General features: G+C 42.0%; 1 protein-coding gene across 3 annotated transcripts; it reads left to right on the forward strand.

The window, feature by feature from the left end:
• Positions 1 to 3,938: 3,938 nt before the first annotated feature.
• Positions 3,939 to 17,169, forward strand: setdb1b (SET domain bifurcated histone lysine methyltransferase 1b). 3 transcript variants are annotated; one of them, XM_026184425.1, is made up of 25 exons: positions 3,939 to 4,118; positions 5,684 to 5,887; positions 6,003 to 6,166; positions 6,260 to 6,303; positions 6,865 to 6,991; positions 7,075 to 7,242; positions 7,335 to 7,536; positions 7,621 to 7,694; positions 7,798 to 7,988; positions 8,798 to 8,927; positions 9,014 to 9,200; positions 10,550 to 10,663; positions 10,763 to 11,066; positions 11,165 to 11,426; positions 12,382 to 12,472; positions 12,580 to 12,696; positions 12,837 to 13,006; positions 13,091 to 13,315; positions 13,404 to 13,574; positions 14,609 to 14,739; positions 14,910 to 14,929; positions 15,062 to 15,180; positions 15,355 to 15,605; positions 15,705 to 15,793; positions 16,797 to 17,169. In XM_026184425.1, the coding sequence occupies exons 1-25, from the start codon at positions 4,102 to 4,104 to the stop codon at positions 16,912 to 16,914; spliced, it is 3,690 nt and encodes a 1,229-aa protein (XP_026040210.1). In that variant the 5' UTR covers positions 3,939 to 4,101; the 3' UTR covers positions 16,915 to 17,169. The 3 variants fall into 3 exon arrangements, with proteins under 3 accessions (XP_026040210.1, XP_026040211.1, XP_026040212.1); XM_026184426.1 differs by lacking the exon at positions 3,939 to 4,118 and adding an exon at positions 4,125 to 4,368; XM_026184427.1 differs by lacking the exon at positions 3,939 to 4,118 and adding an exon at positions 4,125 to 4,350.
• Positions 17,170 to 17,188: the final 19 nt, after the last annotated feature.

Here is a 17,188-nt window from a genome sequence, read left to right on the forward strand (position 1 = left end):
AGGTTGGTTGGTGGTTCAATCCAGGTGTGCATGCCAAAGTATTCCTGAGCAAGATACTGAAACCCAACTTGCGGTACAATGGGTGCATTGGAGTGTGCTTGTTAGCTAGAAATCACCTACTTAGGTAGGGGAAAAAGTGCTTTTATGAATAGGTGAATGAGGCATGTTGTATAAAACACTTGCTCAAGTGCTTGAGTAGAAAGGTGCCATATAAGAACCATTTTCCATTTCTTTAAACCTCATATTGAGGGTTATTGTAAAAAGCAACCAAATGCAAGATCATCACTTTGATCTTTCTATCTGCTTCATTTGTCATGGAAACAGGCCTCACCTGATCATGAAACTGTGTATCAGTCAGTTATCCAATTACTTTTGAGCCTCTGAAAATGGGGGATTGTGTATAAAAAGGACTGTAATTCCAAAATATTTAATGTAATGCTATTTCATTTGTTGATGTCTGCAAGTACATCACTTGATTTAAAATGTACCGTGATGCTGCACAGAGGCAAAAGTACTATGTGACTGTCCAAATAATCCCGGGGGTTACTGTATTTCCACAGTTTATGGCATTGGTCTATTCACACAGCAGTCCCTGTTGTAGTTACATCCATCCTTGCTTGAGCTTCCTTTAAACAATTTTGTGTTCGTATTTGCAGGAAAAACAAAAACCACGTTTGCCCGGATTGTATCCCGTTTCTTTCGCCTTTCTGTTTATGAGTGAAGACTGAGATATCTGCAGGTATCTCCTGGGATCAGTTTCCACCTTCGTCCTTCCCTCCTCTCTTTCACAGGCTGGGGGTGAAAACGGATGGTAGCAATGCTACAACTCTTCTAAGAGAGGTTTACTGTGTCACCTCTTCAGTCTTTGGGTTGCACTTGAGTGACAGCATGTGCTGTAAATCTTGTTTTTCCAGTATCGTTTCAACAAATTCACCTCCTCATCAGACTTTTTAGTTGGATTCGCTGCTATTTACGTAGAGTCACTTTACTCGTTGTGTGTTTGTGTGTCTGTTAGTGGCATCAGAATACAAGCAATCTGCATTTTTTTTGGTCAGGATCAAATTCCAAACCCTCTCAAGTGGATTGCCACTAAGGCATCATATCCTCTTTCTCCTCCTCAACCCTTTTTTCCCTCCCTTTTCTTGACCATCTTGACCATCTTGTGCTCTCATCTTTCTGCCTCTTTCAGGCCATAAAGTGGCCCAAACGTCATGCTGCTGTGCAGGGGCACGTGGCACAGCAGATTGGAGGATTTCAATCTGCTCACTTCACTTGAGCAAGATTAAAAGAAAACAAAACAAAACTGTGTACAGCCACAATTTCTTCCTTGTTGTCATCTATCTACACCTTGCGCTGAGAACTGAGATCCTACGCAGGTGTAATCTCCTGTAAAGGCCTCATGTCCTAAAGAGATGCCTGGGTGTCCTAATCTCAGGAACGGCCTGATTGTTACCAAACTCCTTATTAACTATGCATAGAGGACACGGTAGCCAAATGGAGCTCCGTGTGTCCATCAGTAAATCTTATCTTCGGGACGAGGACGTTAGGTGTCAGCGCAGAGAGGAAAATCAGCCAAGACAGAAGAAGAGTTGGATGATACGTGACGAACTGAAGGAGGCACTTTTATCGAAGCCAACAGATGAGAAGAGAACTGTGAAGCAGATAAACTTTGGATTTATTTGGATATTTCAACATGGACCCTCCAGCCCTCCCTGTGGCCAGGCTGGATGTGGATGTAGATCTCGGGTTTGCCCTCTTCTTCTTCTTCCTCCTCTGCTTTTTCTTGTTGGTGACCATCATCCGCTGTGCTCAGATGGTGCTGGACCCTTACAGCGCAATCTCTGAAACGACATACCAGGAGGAGGAAACGGAGGAGTGATGGAGACCAGAGACCAGTTCAAGCTGTACAGATGGGATAACAGAAATAAAATCCTACATGCCACAGAATATTTTCAGGCATTTTTTGTGAATGAGTGAGGGGGCTGAGCGGTTTGAGACCCTCTTTGAACTTTTATAAAGCTTCTACCCTACGGCAGCAGGATAGACTTATGCCAACAGCATCTGCACCTTCTAATCATGTAAGCGTCCATCTAAAATGTAGAACATGTTTCATAATGTGATTTGTTGAAACATGCATTAGTGCCCCACATGTTTCTGTAAATATCTCATAGCTTTTTAATGCTAGGACGAATTATGAGGGGGAAAAACAGTTCAATAAGTCTCGGGTGATTCTTAAGAATGAAGTGGAATCTGTTCATTGTACCAGAAAGTACACTGTGAAAAGCTGCTTAATTGCAACAAAAGCAAATCCCCTCCCTTCCACGATAATAGAGCGCAGATGTTCTCAATGCAAAACAGATGTTCAGTTCATTCCCCAAATTCTGCCACACGATGTTTTTGAGCTGTTTGCGCAAACTCTCGTGCAAACGACTTATTATTGAAGAAATTGTGGAAGTAAGTTAGCTTGTAGCAGGTGTCAGTAAGTCGATGATGGTGTCTATGTGGAAGAAAAACTGAAAAGCTTCTCTTTGTCCACAGTGGTTTTTATAATAAACATGATGTGAATATTCAGCTCACATAGCCTTCCGGATGTATTTCACAAACTGACTTCACAATCTGTTAAAGCCAACCTTTAAAATTCTAGGTTTTTAATATTTTTCACAAGTTTATTGTTTTTGTTTCCTTTCGTTTAGTTTGTGTTACAGTGATGCTTTGCCGCTTCCAGCCACTCTTTCAAATACAGGAATTCACACCCAGTGATCCTGTCAGGAGAGACTAACTCATTCTAACAGTCCAAAGTTAATTATATAATTGCTTTGCACTTACCAGACACCTTATTAGGTACACCTTGCTACTACTGGGTTGGGTTGGACCCTCTTTTGTCTTCAGATCTACCTTAATTTTTCATGGCATAGATTCAACAAGGTGCTGGAAACATTACTCTAAATTTTTATCCATATTAATGTGATAGCATCGCACAGTTGCTGCTGATCCAGATTTGTTTACTGCAAATCAATGAGGCGAGTCTCCCATTTCATCACATCTCTATTGGACTGAGATCTGGTGACTATTTGAGTCATTTGAGTGCAGTGAACTCACTGTCAACTTTGTGATATGGTGTGTTATCCTGCTGGAAACAGCCATTGGAAAATTGGGTATACTGCAGTCACAAAGGAATTGGCAAGACCCAGGTAGGCTGTGGTATACAAACTATGCTCCGTTAATACTAAGGGGCACAAAGTGTGCCAAGAAAATATCCCCCACCCCATTACACCACCAGCAGCAGCCTACACTGTTGATAGAACACATGCTTTCATGTTGTGACCTTTCTTCTCCATTTGATGCTCAGTTTGAACTTCTGCATCTTGACCATATTATTGTGTGATATCTGGGTTATTTAGCAGTCTAACCAGCATACCTAATAAAGTGACCTGACGTAATTAAAACATTTCAAAGTTCCTGCATGGAAACACTCCATGAGATCGTTGTCTAAAGCAATTTCTGTGCACATTCACACAGTTAGCTGAATCACACATGCAGTGTTTGTAAAGCTTGACTGCACTTATACTAAAACGATGATGCAATTTTATTCATTAAATAAAAACGTTACAATGGCTTGATTTTTTGTTTGTTTGTTTTAGGACTTTGGGAGCAGATTTTTTTTTTATCATGATGAAAAGAAGGCCTCTGGGAGTTTTGTGGTCCTCCCCAGGAAATTTCAACTCAGTGACCCTTCATTTTCGTAGTTTCTGGTCAATTTCGTGCCCTATTCAGTATATATTCATGATGGAAATGTCTGTATTTATGTAAAGAGAAACACAAAAACCAGGCAACGATTGAAAATATAACTGTTGTCCTAAATAAATCCGTTCTTTGTTTCATATTTTTATGGGATCTTGGAGGAGGGATATCTCTCTGCGTCCCGTGTGCCGGACTGCACTTTTCTTAAACCTGGGTAACCCGTTTGGGCGGGTTTGACCCGAACGTATCAAGCGAGCTAACACCGCCTACCTCGGTTTCCCTGACAAACAAAGCATGCACTCCCCATTGTAGCTAGCCGGTAGCATTGGCTAGTTAGCCAAATATTTGCGAGCCAAGAGGATGGAAACCGTTGAAGGGTGAGTCCTGTTTCTGAGAGAAATTTTACACGTAGGCGCAGGCGTTTCTTTGACTGCAGCTTCACGGCACGCAAGTTTGTTGGTTTTTCCAGTCGCAGGCTTCACTTATTCAGCAGATGAGACATTTTCTATGCTAGGCTAACGAGCTAGCCTGCGCTCCCGTGTGTCCTGCTCTTGTGTGGCTTCTCTCAGCTCCTCTGCAACTGAATAAAACGCAAATGCAGTTTTGACGGTCAGCAGCAAGGCTAGGGTAAAACTGGAAATAATTGAAATCATTTAAGTGGATTTTTAATTCAGTGCATCTCCCTGCATGCTATCCAGTAGCAGCTTAGTGTATTCACTTATGCAGCTGCTGTATAATCATTTAAACTGGCGATTAAACATTTAACTTTAAAATAATTACATGTGCTATTACTACAAACTGCTTCTTTCTTTGCTGCTTTTATCCGAACAGTAGGTTCTAATTTGAAGTAGCATATAAACAAAGCCAGCCGTGACATGTTATAGTCGCATTTTCAACTCATGTGAGCATGCCCAGCATCAACTGCACCGTCAAATCAGTTTTAAAATTTGCTTCTCGCTGATGTTTTTAATTGTTCTGTCTTCGCCACAGAGGAACATGTAGGCTTCTGTATGCTAAGGTGAAGCGAATGCTGCAAACATGCACTGCACAAGCATGCACACCAGCTCATATCTGCAGAAAACAGCATTTATGTTACCTGGAGTTATGAGCTTTGGCTGTGATTTCAGCTTATAGCTTACATGTGTATCCTTATCAGACACTTCCTCACAAACCAACAAACTTTCCTGGTCAGTCTGAATTGGAGCCAACACTTTACAGTAGGCAAAGTTTCTCTCAGAAGGATCTCAGGTTTCCAGGTGTCTCTTTAACTTCCTCGGTACCGTGTTGACTGTTGGAGTAGTTCCTCTTGACAGTTTGTGTGTATGTGGTTTTCTCCACACAAGAGGATGATCAGTTTCACCTCCTCACAGTGTTATTCTCTTCTGTATCAAGTTTAAGGTGTCAGTCAGGGCCTTTGGTGTGTAGTAACACAGTGAATTTAAATTTCATTCATGACTTTCTGTGCAGTTACAGTATTACTGTTTGGTTGACACAAATTTCCCAGGCACAGCTGGACTCGCCTCAAAGAGCACCTGAGTGCTGATAGAGACGGAGGATCAGAGATGCACTGGTGGTTACTGTTTGTGTGTGTGTTGATGTGATAAATGTGGTACTTTATAGGCGTGATCATGAAAAACAGCACATTACAAACTCAGTAATGTAATAGTTACATATGGAAACTCAATTTTTGTTGCACAAGTAAATGATTAACTACACATAAGCGAATTTCCTCAGTATTTGTTATGTGTCATGTGTCTGAAAGAAAAAAAGCAACATATCAGCTGAAATATCAGAATATTCTAGTTTTTATCACCAAATATCAATGTCAGTCTTGAAAAATCCTACGTTGTGTGCGAGAGAACGTTAACGGGCAAATGTAAAGGAATCTTTGGAAGAAGGAGTAATAAATACACACCGACATGTTTCTGTGCTCCTTTCTCAGAATGGAGGTGGACGGCTGGGACTCCAGTCTGGAGGAAGAGTTGGGTGTTTCTTTGGACGAGCTGAAGAAATGGATTGAAGAAGCTGTGGAGAAGAGCGAGATTGTGCAGAAGAAAAAGACTCAGTTGTCAGAACTGAAGGAATGGGTGGAGCAGAAAGAGGAGGAGGAGGCTCGGACAGAGAAGCTTCTCCGTGATGCCAACCAGTGAGCGGGAATTAAGATATTTCTTTTATTTTCATCAAACGCTGTGTCTTTATTGGTCTACAAACGAACTCTTCTACACTTTCCGCTCACTTCTTTCCTCCCTCCTCTTCCTCAGGTCTGTACTGGAGTGTGAGAAACTGGTGAAGGCAACTTACCGAAAGAACGGCCTCGTCTACCGAGAGAGCAGCTCGGAGGACGAGGGAGGCGGAGCCATGTTGTCCTCTGAAGTCATCGAGATAGACGATGACGACGACGATGACGTTATTGCTGTTGGCTGTTGTAAGTCGGGCTGTTTAGTTATGAATATGCATGTATGTAATGGAGTGATTATGCCTAATAATTATTTGTTTTTCTTCCATCCTTCATTTTCAGTGGTTCCGCCGAAGAAGCCTCTAACTCCAGTCAAAGATCCAGTGGTGAGAGCATTGCTGTATTGATCTGTTATATCTGTCTGTTTGAGGAGAGTTGATCGGTTGAATTATTTTCATTTTGCTGATTGATAGCTCTTAGCTGGTTCAGTTTTTCCTGACATCTAACAAATGGATTGGTGGACGTGACCAATAAAGCCTCTGAGAAAAGCAAAACACTGTCTCTCTTGCTGGATTTAATCCAGATTAACCGAAACAATTTCCTTCATAGCTTGTCACTAATTTTTTATTTTATAACTAGAAAAAGAGCTTCTAGGACAGCCTGTCTGATCTGTCATTAGGCAAGAGGTAGAGTATACCTCGGACAGGACCAGAGATTTTCCTGCATGTGAACAACTTTGGGAAAAGAAAATCACCTGGACAGTGGTTAAAAAAAAATATAGTTCCACATATTAAGTGGAGTTTTAGCCAGACTTAAAATACATTTTTGTTTATCAAACTGACAAGAAAAAAACTTTTCCTTCAATAGACATTACCAGTCGTGCTCACACGCACCATCCCCCAAAGCCCCATTTTAAGCTAAAGTGTCTTTTTTATTTCTAATGCCAGGTAAAGGAAACTTCCACAGTGCTGCAGAAAACCTCCCAGCAGGTGCAGAAATTGGTCCAAATGGTCAGCAAGCCACCACTCAGTGCGGCATTGCTCCGTTCCCCAGTACCGCCCTCAACTCAGTCAGGTAAACACACTGAAGTGCTGCTGCGTTCTTCAGGCTTTTGTTGAAATACTGATTCTAATGTGTTTTGCTCTTCTGCCCTTTAGGTAGCCACAGCTCACCACCTGCCGTGTTTATATCTCAAGCATCTCAGTCTGCAGGCCAACCAAACCCCAAAATGCCAGAAGATGAGCTCAGAATCTGGATGAGCATTCTGGGAAAGAAGCGCACCAAGACGTGGCACAAAGGCACCCTCGTTGCTATCAACCCAGTTGGTGTGTTATCATTTTCCTTTTCTGCCAGGTTCTTACTCCATGGGCTGTGTCTGCTTTGTCTTTAATGCTCCACACCCTCTGTCTGTCTTCAGGAAATGGTACATTCAAGTATAAAGTCAAGTTTGATAAAGGCAAGAGTCTGCTGTCTGGAAATCATGTGGCTTTTGACTATAACCCTACCCTGGAGAGTCTGTACGTTGGTGCTCGTGTAGTCGCCAAGTATAAGGATGGAAACCTGGTGTGGCTCTATGCTGGAATAGTAGCAGAGATGCCCAACAACAAGAACCGCATGAGGTGGGTTAGATGGTCAAAAATCTGAAGAGCTGTGGGGTGCTGATTGCCTGGGTTTCTTTATAAAGGCCTTTGCACATGTTTCAGGTTTCTGATCTTCTTTGATGATGGGTATGCTTCATATGTGACGCTGCCTGAGCTCTACCCAGTTTGCCGACCATGTAAGAGCCCTTCTCTCAAATTTTTTTGTTTATCTAAAAGAGAAAATAAGTAGCACTTACTGGAATATTTGATTTTTAAGAGTTTTTGTTCTGGTTTTTACAGTAAGGCATACTTGGGAGGACATAGAGGATGCATCATGTCGAGATTTTATCGAGGAATACATAACTGCATATCCCAGCAGGCCAATGGTTCTCCTAAAGGTTGGCCAGATAATCAAGACAGAGTGGGAGGGAACGTGGTGGAAGAGCAAAGTGGAGGAGGTGGATGGCAGCTTGGTGAAGATCCTCTTCTTGGTATGTTTGCACCATAAATAGCACTGATTTAGTCAATGATCAATCAATCTTTATTCCTGACTCGTAGTCAATTGAAACAATAAGTCACACAGCACAGAAACTAGATAAAAAAACAAATGCATCCAAATTCTCTCACATCTCACTTGCAATGACCCATCTCTGCATTAAAAAATCTATATACTTTACTACCCTACTTAATTTACCTAAGAGGATGTTTGCTTGTGCATAGTGCAAAGTCGCCTGTAAATCATACTTGCCAGAGCAATATAGGCTGGCACAGGCCTAATTCTATGATAGCGGAGAGTTTTCTCCAAAGAGCCATTTATGAGCAATATTTGGCCAAAACAAATCTGCATGGACTTGCAAAATGTAATGATGTATAAGATAAGATCAGATTAATAAAAGGGATAAATGGTTAAATCCCCCATTTAATTACTCTGCAGTGAAATATTTGAGTTTGAATTCTTCTAATTAAAACTTTGCTACTAGATAAAATGCATCAGCCTAAAACGCACACTACTTTCAATTTAATTTTGACTAAAGTTCAGCTTAGTCCGTGAGGCAGTCGGCTTCTTTTTTCTTCAGCTGCATACGGCATTCAACCTTTCAACATGTAAACGATGATAAAAATGACATTTGCTAATAATTACAAATTAATTATTGCCATTATTGTGAATAGAGGTGTATCATGGCACGCCTCCTTATGGATTTACAAATGAAAACTACACCGTTTGAGTCCTTGATTAAAAAGTCACCAGACACCTTAGCAGCTGGGAGGCTAAACTGTCTGTGTTGCCCGCTGTTGACAGGATGATAAGAGGAGTGAGTGGATCTACAGAGGCTCCACCAGGCTGGAGCCGATGTTCAATCTGAAGATGACCACAGCCAACACCCAGGAGAAGAAGCTAGCTGGCCAGCAGAGGACAAGACCTAACATGGGTAAAAACCCAAGCGTTCACCACTCACTAGCGATTTTCTGTTTGTGCTTCTTTCTAATTTGACTTGTTCCGTTTTTCTGTCTGCAGGGGCGTTGAGGAGCAAAGGCCCAGTAGTTCAGTACACCAGTGACGGGCATGTTGGAGCGTCTCCGGTCAAAGCGCCGCAGCCCTCGACCAGCCAGAGTTCACCAACAGCACAGCTTCAGCAGCGCCCACAGCCGCTGCAACCTCAACAAAGCCCTCAGCCCGCGCTTCCTCCACAGCCTCTGCCACAGTGAGTGATGCTTATAAACATGTCGGCTTTATTCGGCTCAAAAAAAGTAAAAGTTGAGGGAAATTTAGAGTTGGAGCTTCATGCCAGTTTGAATTAAAACAAGAATCTTGTAAAGTAAGTAAAACGTATAATAAGAAGCCGAGAAACTCTTAATTCATGTGAGATAACAATTCCATTTTATTAGATTTATAATATTTTACAAAGCGTTTTATTTGCTGATTGCAATGTTGCAGATTTTAATGAGGTTTTTATTTCACCAACATGATGTGACATGTTTCTAAATGAAAAGAAATGTGTGGGTGGGATTGTTACATGGTGTGACTCGCTTCCTTAGTCAGCATGGGATTAGATTTATGTATTTGTACTTGAGCTCAAAAGAGAACACAAATCTTTTTAGATTAACAGGATTATCAGCAGGTGGGCGAGGTGGTACTGTCACATCATGTCAACAAGGTTTGTGGTTTGAGCCTCCTGATTGGTCGGTGTCTTTCTGTGTGGGTTTCCTCCCAGAGATAGGGTGGAAAGAAAAACTAGAAAACAGATATAATGAACCCAAGAGAGTCCAAGATACCACCATTTAAATGACTACCATAATATAAGGATAGTAGTTATTGTTATTATTATTATTATTTTACATTATTTGAATCATTTCCTACAAAAAATAATGACCCTAATTTTATTCTCCATGGGCCAAATTTACTAAAGGGGGTAAAATGGCAAACACAATCCCCAAATTGCGCTTGTAGGTGTGGTTAGTTTTACAGATAATTTATAAAAGTTGTGCTTTTTTTGTAATTAAATTTCTCGTAAATCTGCCCTCACATCTCCATACCAAACATCATAGAGCAATCGCTGTCTGGTCAGCTATGTTCGAATACGTGTTGGGACATCATGAGTCTGGAGTTTTAAAGTGAAAGATAAAGGTTTAAAAGTTTGCAGCAAATAAATTGACCTAAAGAACAGCTGAAGGACTGATGAGCGTATGCAAACTCCCAAGAATTGCTTCTCCTCCTAAAATATTGATCAGATTTTATTAAAACTTGTTAGTAAAACACATTGAATGCCTAATGAATTTTCACCTATCCAGGTCACTTTAATCGTTTTACAGCCAGTAACCTGTGAACTGTGATGGCTTAACCTAGATGGGCTAGCTGCTTATTAAGGGATGATGTTTAAAGGTTCAGATGAGTTACACAGCTCTGCCCGTGTAACTCATCTGAACCTTTAAACATCATCCCTTAAGAAGCAGCTAATATTAAGAATCAAAGTATAGAAATGCAGAGGGGTTGGATTGTTTTTTCCTTTAACTGACTATTTGTGCATTTTTCCCCCTGTTCACTGACTTGAAGGAATAAACATCAGATGGCCCGAAAGAGTACTTCTCCATTTGTTCCTGGGGTGGGCGGCACACATGCCTCTAAAGTCACGCAGTCTCTTACATCCACTAACAGCAACCTCTCAGGGTGAGTTCACCTTGTGTTCATTAAACTAGCCATGTTTTTCAGCACAGAAAGCATTAACTTCACTCTCTGTCTTTTCCCTGTTTGCCTGTCAATCCACAGCGGAAGAGCGCTGAATGCCCCAAACCCTGTGGCGCCCACGTTCACACAAACGTATCAGAGACAAATGACCCCGCTGACTACAGTCCCTGCTGCTATTCCCCACGCAGTGGCCCAGGTCCCACACCAGCCGGCGTATCGCGCCCCGACCGACCGCATCTTCTATCTGGCGCACACATGTCAGCCTGCCTGTCTGAAGCGCGTCCGGCCCGCAACAACAAGCATGCACAGAGGGAAGAACCCGCTCCTCACACCTTTGCTGTATGACTTCAGACGCATGACGGGACGGCGCAAAGTCAACCGCAAGGTGATAAGGAACATCAACATGATTGACGACTTTCAAATGTATTTCTTTTTTTTTTGTATTTATAGGTAACCCTTACCTTTTGCATGTCCACTCCTCAGATGTCTTTCCACGTCATCTACAAGGCTCCGTGTGGACTTTGCTTGCGTAACATGGCCGAGATCCAGCAGTACCTCTTCCAGACGAACTGTGACTTTATATTCTTAGAGATGTTTTGCCTGGACCCCTACGTGCTCGTCGATCGTCCCTTCCAGCCACAAAGGCCCTTTTATTACATTCCAGACATCACGGCAGGAAAGGAGGATATTCCACTTTCCTGTGTCAATGAGATTGATAACAGCTCTGCTCCTGAAGTAACTTACAGTAAGAACAACACTGAAATCATAATAAAGGGACAGAGACTGTTTTTCTGTTGAGGGTGGGATTTTGGGTTTAAGGACAAATCTTTGTTTTAAATGGCAACTAACAGAGCATTTTCAGTGGTCTTGGAAAGTAGTAGGTGTACATATGAGATGATGACATATGAGCCAAGACACAACACCAACAAAGTCATTTTTTAACTTGGTTATAACATCAATTTTCATTCATTATGACACCCTACATTCTCATTACAGTATACTGTTAACAGGGTTACTGAAAATCTAAGTCGAGTAAAAGTAAAGTTTTCACAGAATGCATAGTGTCGTATGAAAACTTAAGTATGCACTTACTGCTCCCATAGGAGGTAAGAGCGAAAAGGCTATCACTGTTCTGATGCAGATGATCCCAAGTACAGGAACAAATCTGCAACAGAATGGCTGAAAAAGAAAAACAACAAGCAGTGATGCTGTGTCGCAGTGAAATACAGGCAAACCTCAAAGAACTGAAGCAATACTGGAAACATGAGTGGGCCAAAATTCTTCCACATAGATGTCAGGGACTGATGACGTCATAGAAAAACAAGAAGCAACAAGTTATTGCTGATAAAGGTGGTTCTAGTCGCTATTGATTCATCTGTTGTGTTAAGTTTTTCACAAAAAAGTGAACCACGATGTGAAATACACTACAGGTTAACAAAAAATGAATAAATTATGCATAATATGTGGATAAAAACCCTTTAGGAAAACTTTATGATTTCTTGTGATATTATATGATGTGATGTTCACTTTTTCGACTGTGATTTTCTTTTGAAGTCAATAACTCAGCAGCTCATACTAAGACTTAATGTGAAGAGTACTGTTAATGTGAAAATTCATTTTTAAAAATGACTCCGACACCACATTAATGCAAAGTTACTTTGTAATGACAGGCTAATAGATCATGTTGTCCTCTCTTTAAGGTAAAGAGCGTATTCCTGAAGATGGCGTGTTTATCAACACCAGTGCAGACTTCCTTGTCGGCTGCGATTGCACCGACGGCTGTCAGGACAAGTTAGTGAAGCAGCTTTTTCTTTCTTTCTCTTTTTCATATTTTTCCCACTTCTAGAGCTCTGAGGATGTGTCTTTGAGTTTTAATACCTGTTATCACATAATTACAGATCCAAATGCTCCTGCCACCAGCTGACCCTTCAGGCTACAGGTTGTACACCGGGGGGACAGATCAACCCAAACGCAGGATATTCGTACAAACGATTGGAGGAGTGCCTGCCCACAGGGTGAGACACTGAACAACAATACTGAACCCTCATTCCCCTTAGTACCTCACGAGACCATAATTACTGTTGAGTTTATTGGGCCGTCTTTCTTCAGAGGCACTTATCTCTTCTTTCTTCTTGTTACCCGTTCTCTCTCTCAGGATCTATGAGTGTAATAAAAGATGCAAATGTAACGCTCAGATGTGCACCAACCGGCTGGTGCAGCACGGCCTGCAGGTCCGTCTCCAACTCTTCAAGACCCAGAACAAAGGCTGGGGAATCAGATGTCTGGATGATGTAGCTAAAGGCTCATTTGTGTGCATTTATGCTGGTGAGGCAGCGTACTTTAAATTCAGGTGATGACTTTATTGCAAGAGGACTTAATTATTTGCCTTTTTTCCTGCCGCTTCACCAGGTAAAATCCTGACAGATGACTTTGCTGACAAAGAAGGTCTTGAGATGGGTGATGAGTATTTTGCTAACCTGGACCACATAGAGAGTGTGGAGAACTTTAAGGAGGGCTATGAGAGCGAGGCTCACTGTTCAGACAGCGAGGGAAGCGGCGTGGACGTATCCAGGATAAAAATCCAGCCCTCTGCTTTAGTGTCAGCTAACCCTGTGGGGCGACCAGCTAAGAAGAGTAAGTCTAAATCCAAACACGAGAGATCAAAGCGGTGTTGAGCTTCTTATTCTCCATATAATTTCTCACATTTCTTTTTTTCTTACAGCCCAAAGCTCGAGCTCGTCAGGCGACAGCAATGAGGATGAGGACAAAGAGTCTAAGAGTGAAGATGAAAGCGACAGTTCAGATGACACGTTTGTGAAGGACAGCTACTACAGCTCCAGCTCGGTGTGGAGGAGTTACACCACACGTGGGCAGGTCAAAGGCAACAAGGAAGGTGAGCCAGCTGCATCTTTGTAGTGTAACGGGTTTCACACAAAGGACAGTTCACATTAGATAGATGAGGAGTTTGTGTATGTGTGCTTCGTTATGAAGATTTGTCAGTGACTTAATGCTTTTTATGTTTTGGGTCTTTTTTTTTTTTCTTAGAGATGGAGTAATCAACAGTGTTTTCTTATGTTATTCTTATAATGCATACACTATACTGGCAAAAGTATTCACTCTTCTGCCGCACACATGAGCTTGAGGGACGTCCAATACCTAATCTATAGGATTTAATATTTTAATGTTGGAAGTGAGGCCTTTTCGGCCTCACTTCCTGCAGTGTTTCCTCATTAATTCTGTCAGAAAGATTTCTGTGTTGTATTCCCATGGATATGACGTAAGGCTTTAATGCGGCTGCTCGGGCCATGGAAACCCGTCCATAAAGCTCTCTACGAACTGTTCTTGAGCGAACCTGAAGGCCACATGAAGTTTGGAGGTCTGTAGTGACTGACTATGGAGAAAGTTGCGGACCTCTGCGGACTAAGAATTTCAGCATTCGCTGACCCCGCTCTGTGTTGCTGTCATTCCCAATCACTTCCGCTTTGCTATAAATCCACTAACAAGCGACTGTGGAATATTTAGTTGTGAGAAAATTTCATGAGCGGACTTGTAAAGGTATCATCTTATCACAGTACCACGCTGGAATTCAGTGAGCTCAGGAGAGCGACCCACAAATATTCCGAGAAGCAGTCTGCATGCCTAGGTGTTTGATTTTACACATCTGTGGTCATGAAAGTGATTGGTGCACCTTACTTCAAAGATTTGGATGACTGTTTGAATACTTTTGGCATTATAGTGTATGTGAGTGTAGTTTTGGTTAAGTGGGAAGTGTCCCACACAGTGGGAGTTAGGGACGACCTTTGTACGGATTGTATGAAACACATTTAAGCTTTTCGGCCTCACTTCCTGCAGTGTTTCCTCATTAATTCTGTCAGAAAGATTTCTGTGTTGTATTTTTACACTTGTCTCTCTCCTCCTCTGCCTCAGGGAGTCAAGATAGTAAAGATGGAATGAGCATCTCAGCCAGAGGAACAGATGATGACAAGCCACCATCTATGCCAGAGGAGACGGGAAAAAGCAAAGTGGCTTCCTGGCTAACGAGCCAGGGGCTTAAAAAGGTTATTAAAGACAACGTAATGTTGGAAATATACAGAATACACAGAAATAAAGCTGTAGTCCTACTTTCATCTTAGTACAGGAAAAGGCTGAATGGTAAAAGGTGGCTCTTTTTCTTCATGAACATGTTGCGTGATTATTAATAACCCTTCCTTTTCTATTTTCTTCGTAGGAACCTGGAGATAACAAGAGGTTTGTTTGGATTTCACACTAACATGCTTACACTGGTGTTTAGACCGTGTTTGCTTCCACACGTTTGTGCTTGAGCTCATTTTGCTGGAAAGCATTTCTGTTGAGATGACTTTCATTTTTTATCTCTTGCAGTCCAGTGAAGCCTGAAGTGGTGAAGAAGCAGGATGTGATGACTTTGTCTGACAGTGACGATGTTCAGACCATCAGCTCAGGATCCGATGACAACAAGGACAAAGAGAAAGCAACGCCAGGTAAAGAGTCGGTTGTCGGTTTCATTGTTTTAACTGGTCTTAACGCATTATCAGATGTAGCACTCTGATCTGTACAATGACAGTAAAGATTTATCTTAGCTTGAATTGCTTTTGTTTGTCATCACACTTATCGTAACTTTCCACTGGTTTTCTCTTTTCTTACATCTGGATCAGGTGTGACTAAAAAGCAGGTGGCTGTGAAATCTACTCGTGGCATCGCCCTGAAAAACAGCCACGGGATGATGGTAAAAACAGGCGTGCCTGGAGGTGGAGGGCCGGGAGGAGGTAAAGGAGGACAGCAGGGGCAGACGGGAGGAGGCGGAGACAACACTCCCACTAAAAACACCCGCCAGTTCTTTGATGGGGAAGAGTCCTGTTACATCATTGATGCCAAGTTGGAAGGAAACCTCGGACGTTATCTCAACGTATGAATCTGCTGCTGTGTGATCATTTTATGTTACTTGAGCGCCGCTCTGATTACTTTCCTCTGACGTCGTCACCTCTGCTCTCTGTTTGTGTTACAGCACAGCTGCAGTCCGAACCTTTTCGTCCAGAATGTGTTTGTAGACACGCATGACTTGAGGTTTCCCTGGGTTGCCTTCTTTGCCAGCAAGTGAGTTTTGAAACAGAGGAAAAGATTATCCAAGATTTTCTGTACTTGAACATGCCTGCAAAACAGTAGAATTCTTGTCTTTATCCTTACAAATAAACTGACAGGAAGGTGTGTTTAAAGTTGAGTAAAGTTCAACATATGTGCCGTTTTATTTTAGGGGATTTCTCTCTTACAGGGCGAGAGGCCATCATCCATAACTATCTTGATGAGTTTTTTTTATTAATTATATTATTTAATCATGTCTAACACTGAGACTGCACTACTCTGAATGTTTGCTTTCTGTTAAACAGGCTGGAGTTTTGAGTGGAAAAACAGATGCTGTGTTGTTTTCTGTGTGAATGCAACCTTAGGGTGGCGCTGCTGTGTCATTGTTAGGCCTGCCATCGGATCATACAGGAATAGTTTTACAGTTGCGGAAAGGTGTTCCTATCAGCAATGGACTGGATTTATGCCACCTGCCTAAACAGCACTTGTGGCTCAGTGTGTGCAGGGAAAGAGAGAGGCATTAGACTGGGAACTCTGTAACAAGCAGTCGACCACTCTCACTATTAGTTTCAAGGCTAGAACGTACAATGAAGACTCATCTGGCCACTTCACCTTGCTCCCCTTTGCCCTTTGTAAGGTAAAAGGGCAGGTTGCTCTGCCCTTTTGCCCTTCAAAACAGCTTTAATTCTTCATGACAACGAGATGCTGGAGACATTCCTCAGAGATTCTGGTCCATATTGACATGATAGCATCACACAGTTTCTCTAATAGATCAATATCTGATGACTCAGAAGATCAGCAGTTTCTGAAACACTCAAACCAACACAGCTGGCAACAAGAACCGTGCCATGCTCAGTCTGAACATCAGCATGTTGTCTCAACTGTATCTACAAGCCTAAATGAATTGAGTTGCTGCCATGTGATTGGCTGATTAGACATTTGCGTTAATGAATATGTACCTAACATCATCTTAACGTTTTGTTCTTGCACTGACATCACCGTTTGTGTCGTCGTGCAGGAGGATCCGGGCCGGCACAGAGCTGACCTGGGACTATAACTACGAGGTGGGCAGCGTGGAGGGTAAGGTCCTGCTCTGCTGCTGCGGCTCCACCGAGTGCCGAGGAAGACTGCTGTGATCCACAGGGACCTCCATTACCTGTAGTTAAACTAAGGAACCCTCTCAACAATGTACCCCGAGTTTTTATTTGTTCTTTTTTTGGAGGGGTTTGAGTTGTGTGTTTTGTTTTGTTTTTTAATTCAAATTTTACATTTTATTACTACTGCCTTGATTTTATTGTTCCTCTACATCTCAATAAAATGTCCTCTCTGTGAAACTAACCAAAGGTCCTGAATTGAAACAAACCCTTCACAATAAAATAACTGTATTATGACCTTTTGTTCGTTTTTAAT

This window comes from Astatotilapia calliptera, chromosome 11 (assembly GCF_900246225.1).
Source record: "Astatotilapia calliptera chromosome 11, fAstCal1.2, whole genome shotgun sequence".
Lineage (NCBI taxonomy): Eukaryota > Metazoa > Chordata > Actinopteri > Cichliformes > Cichlidae > Astatotilapia > Astatotilapia calliptera.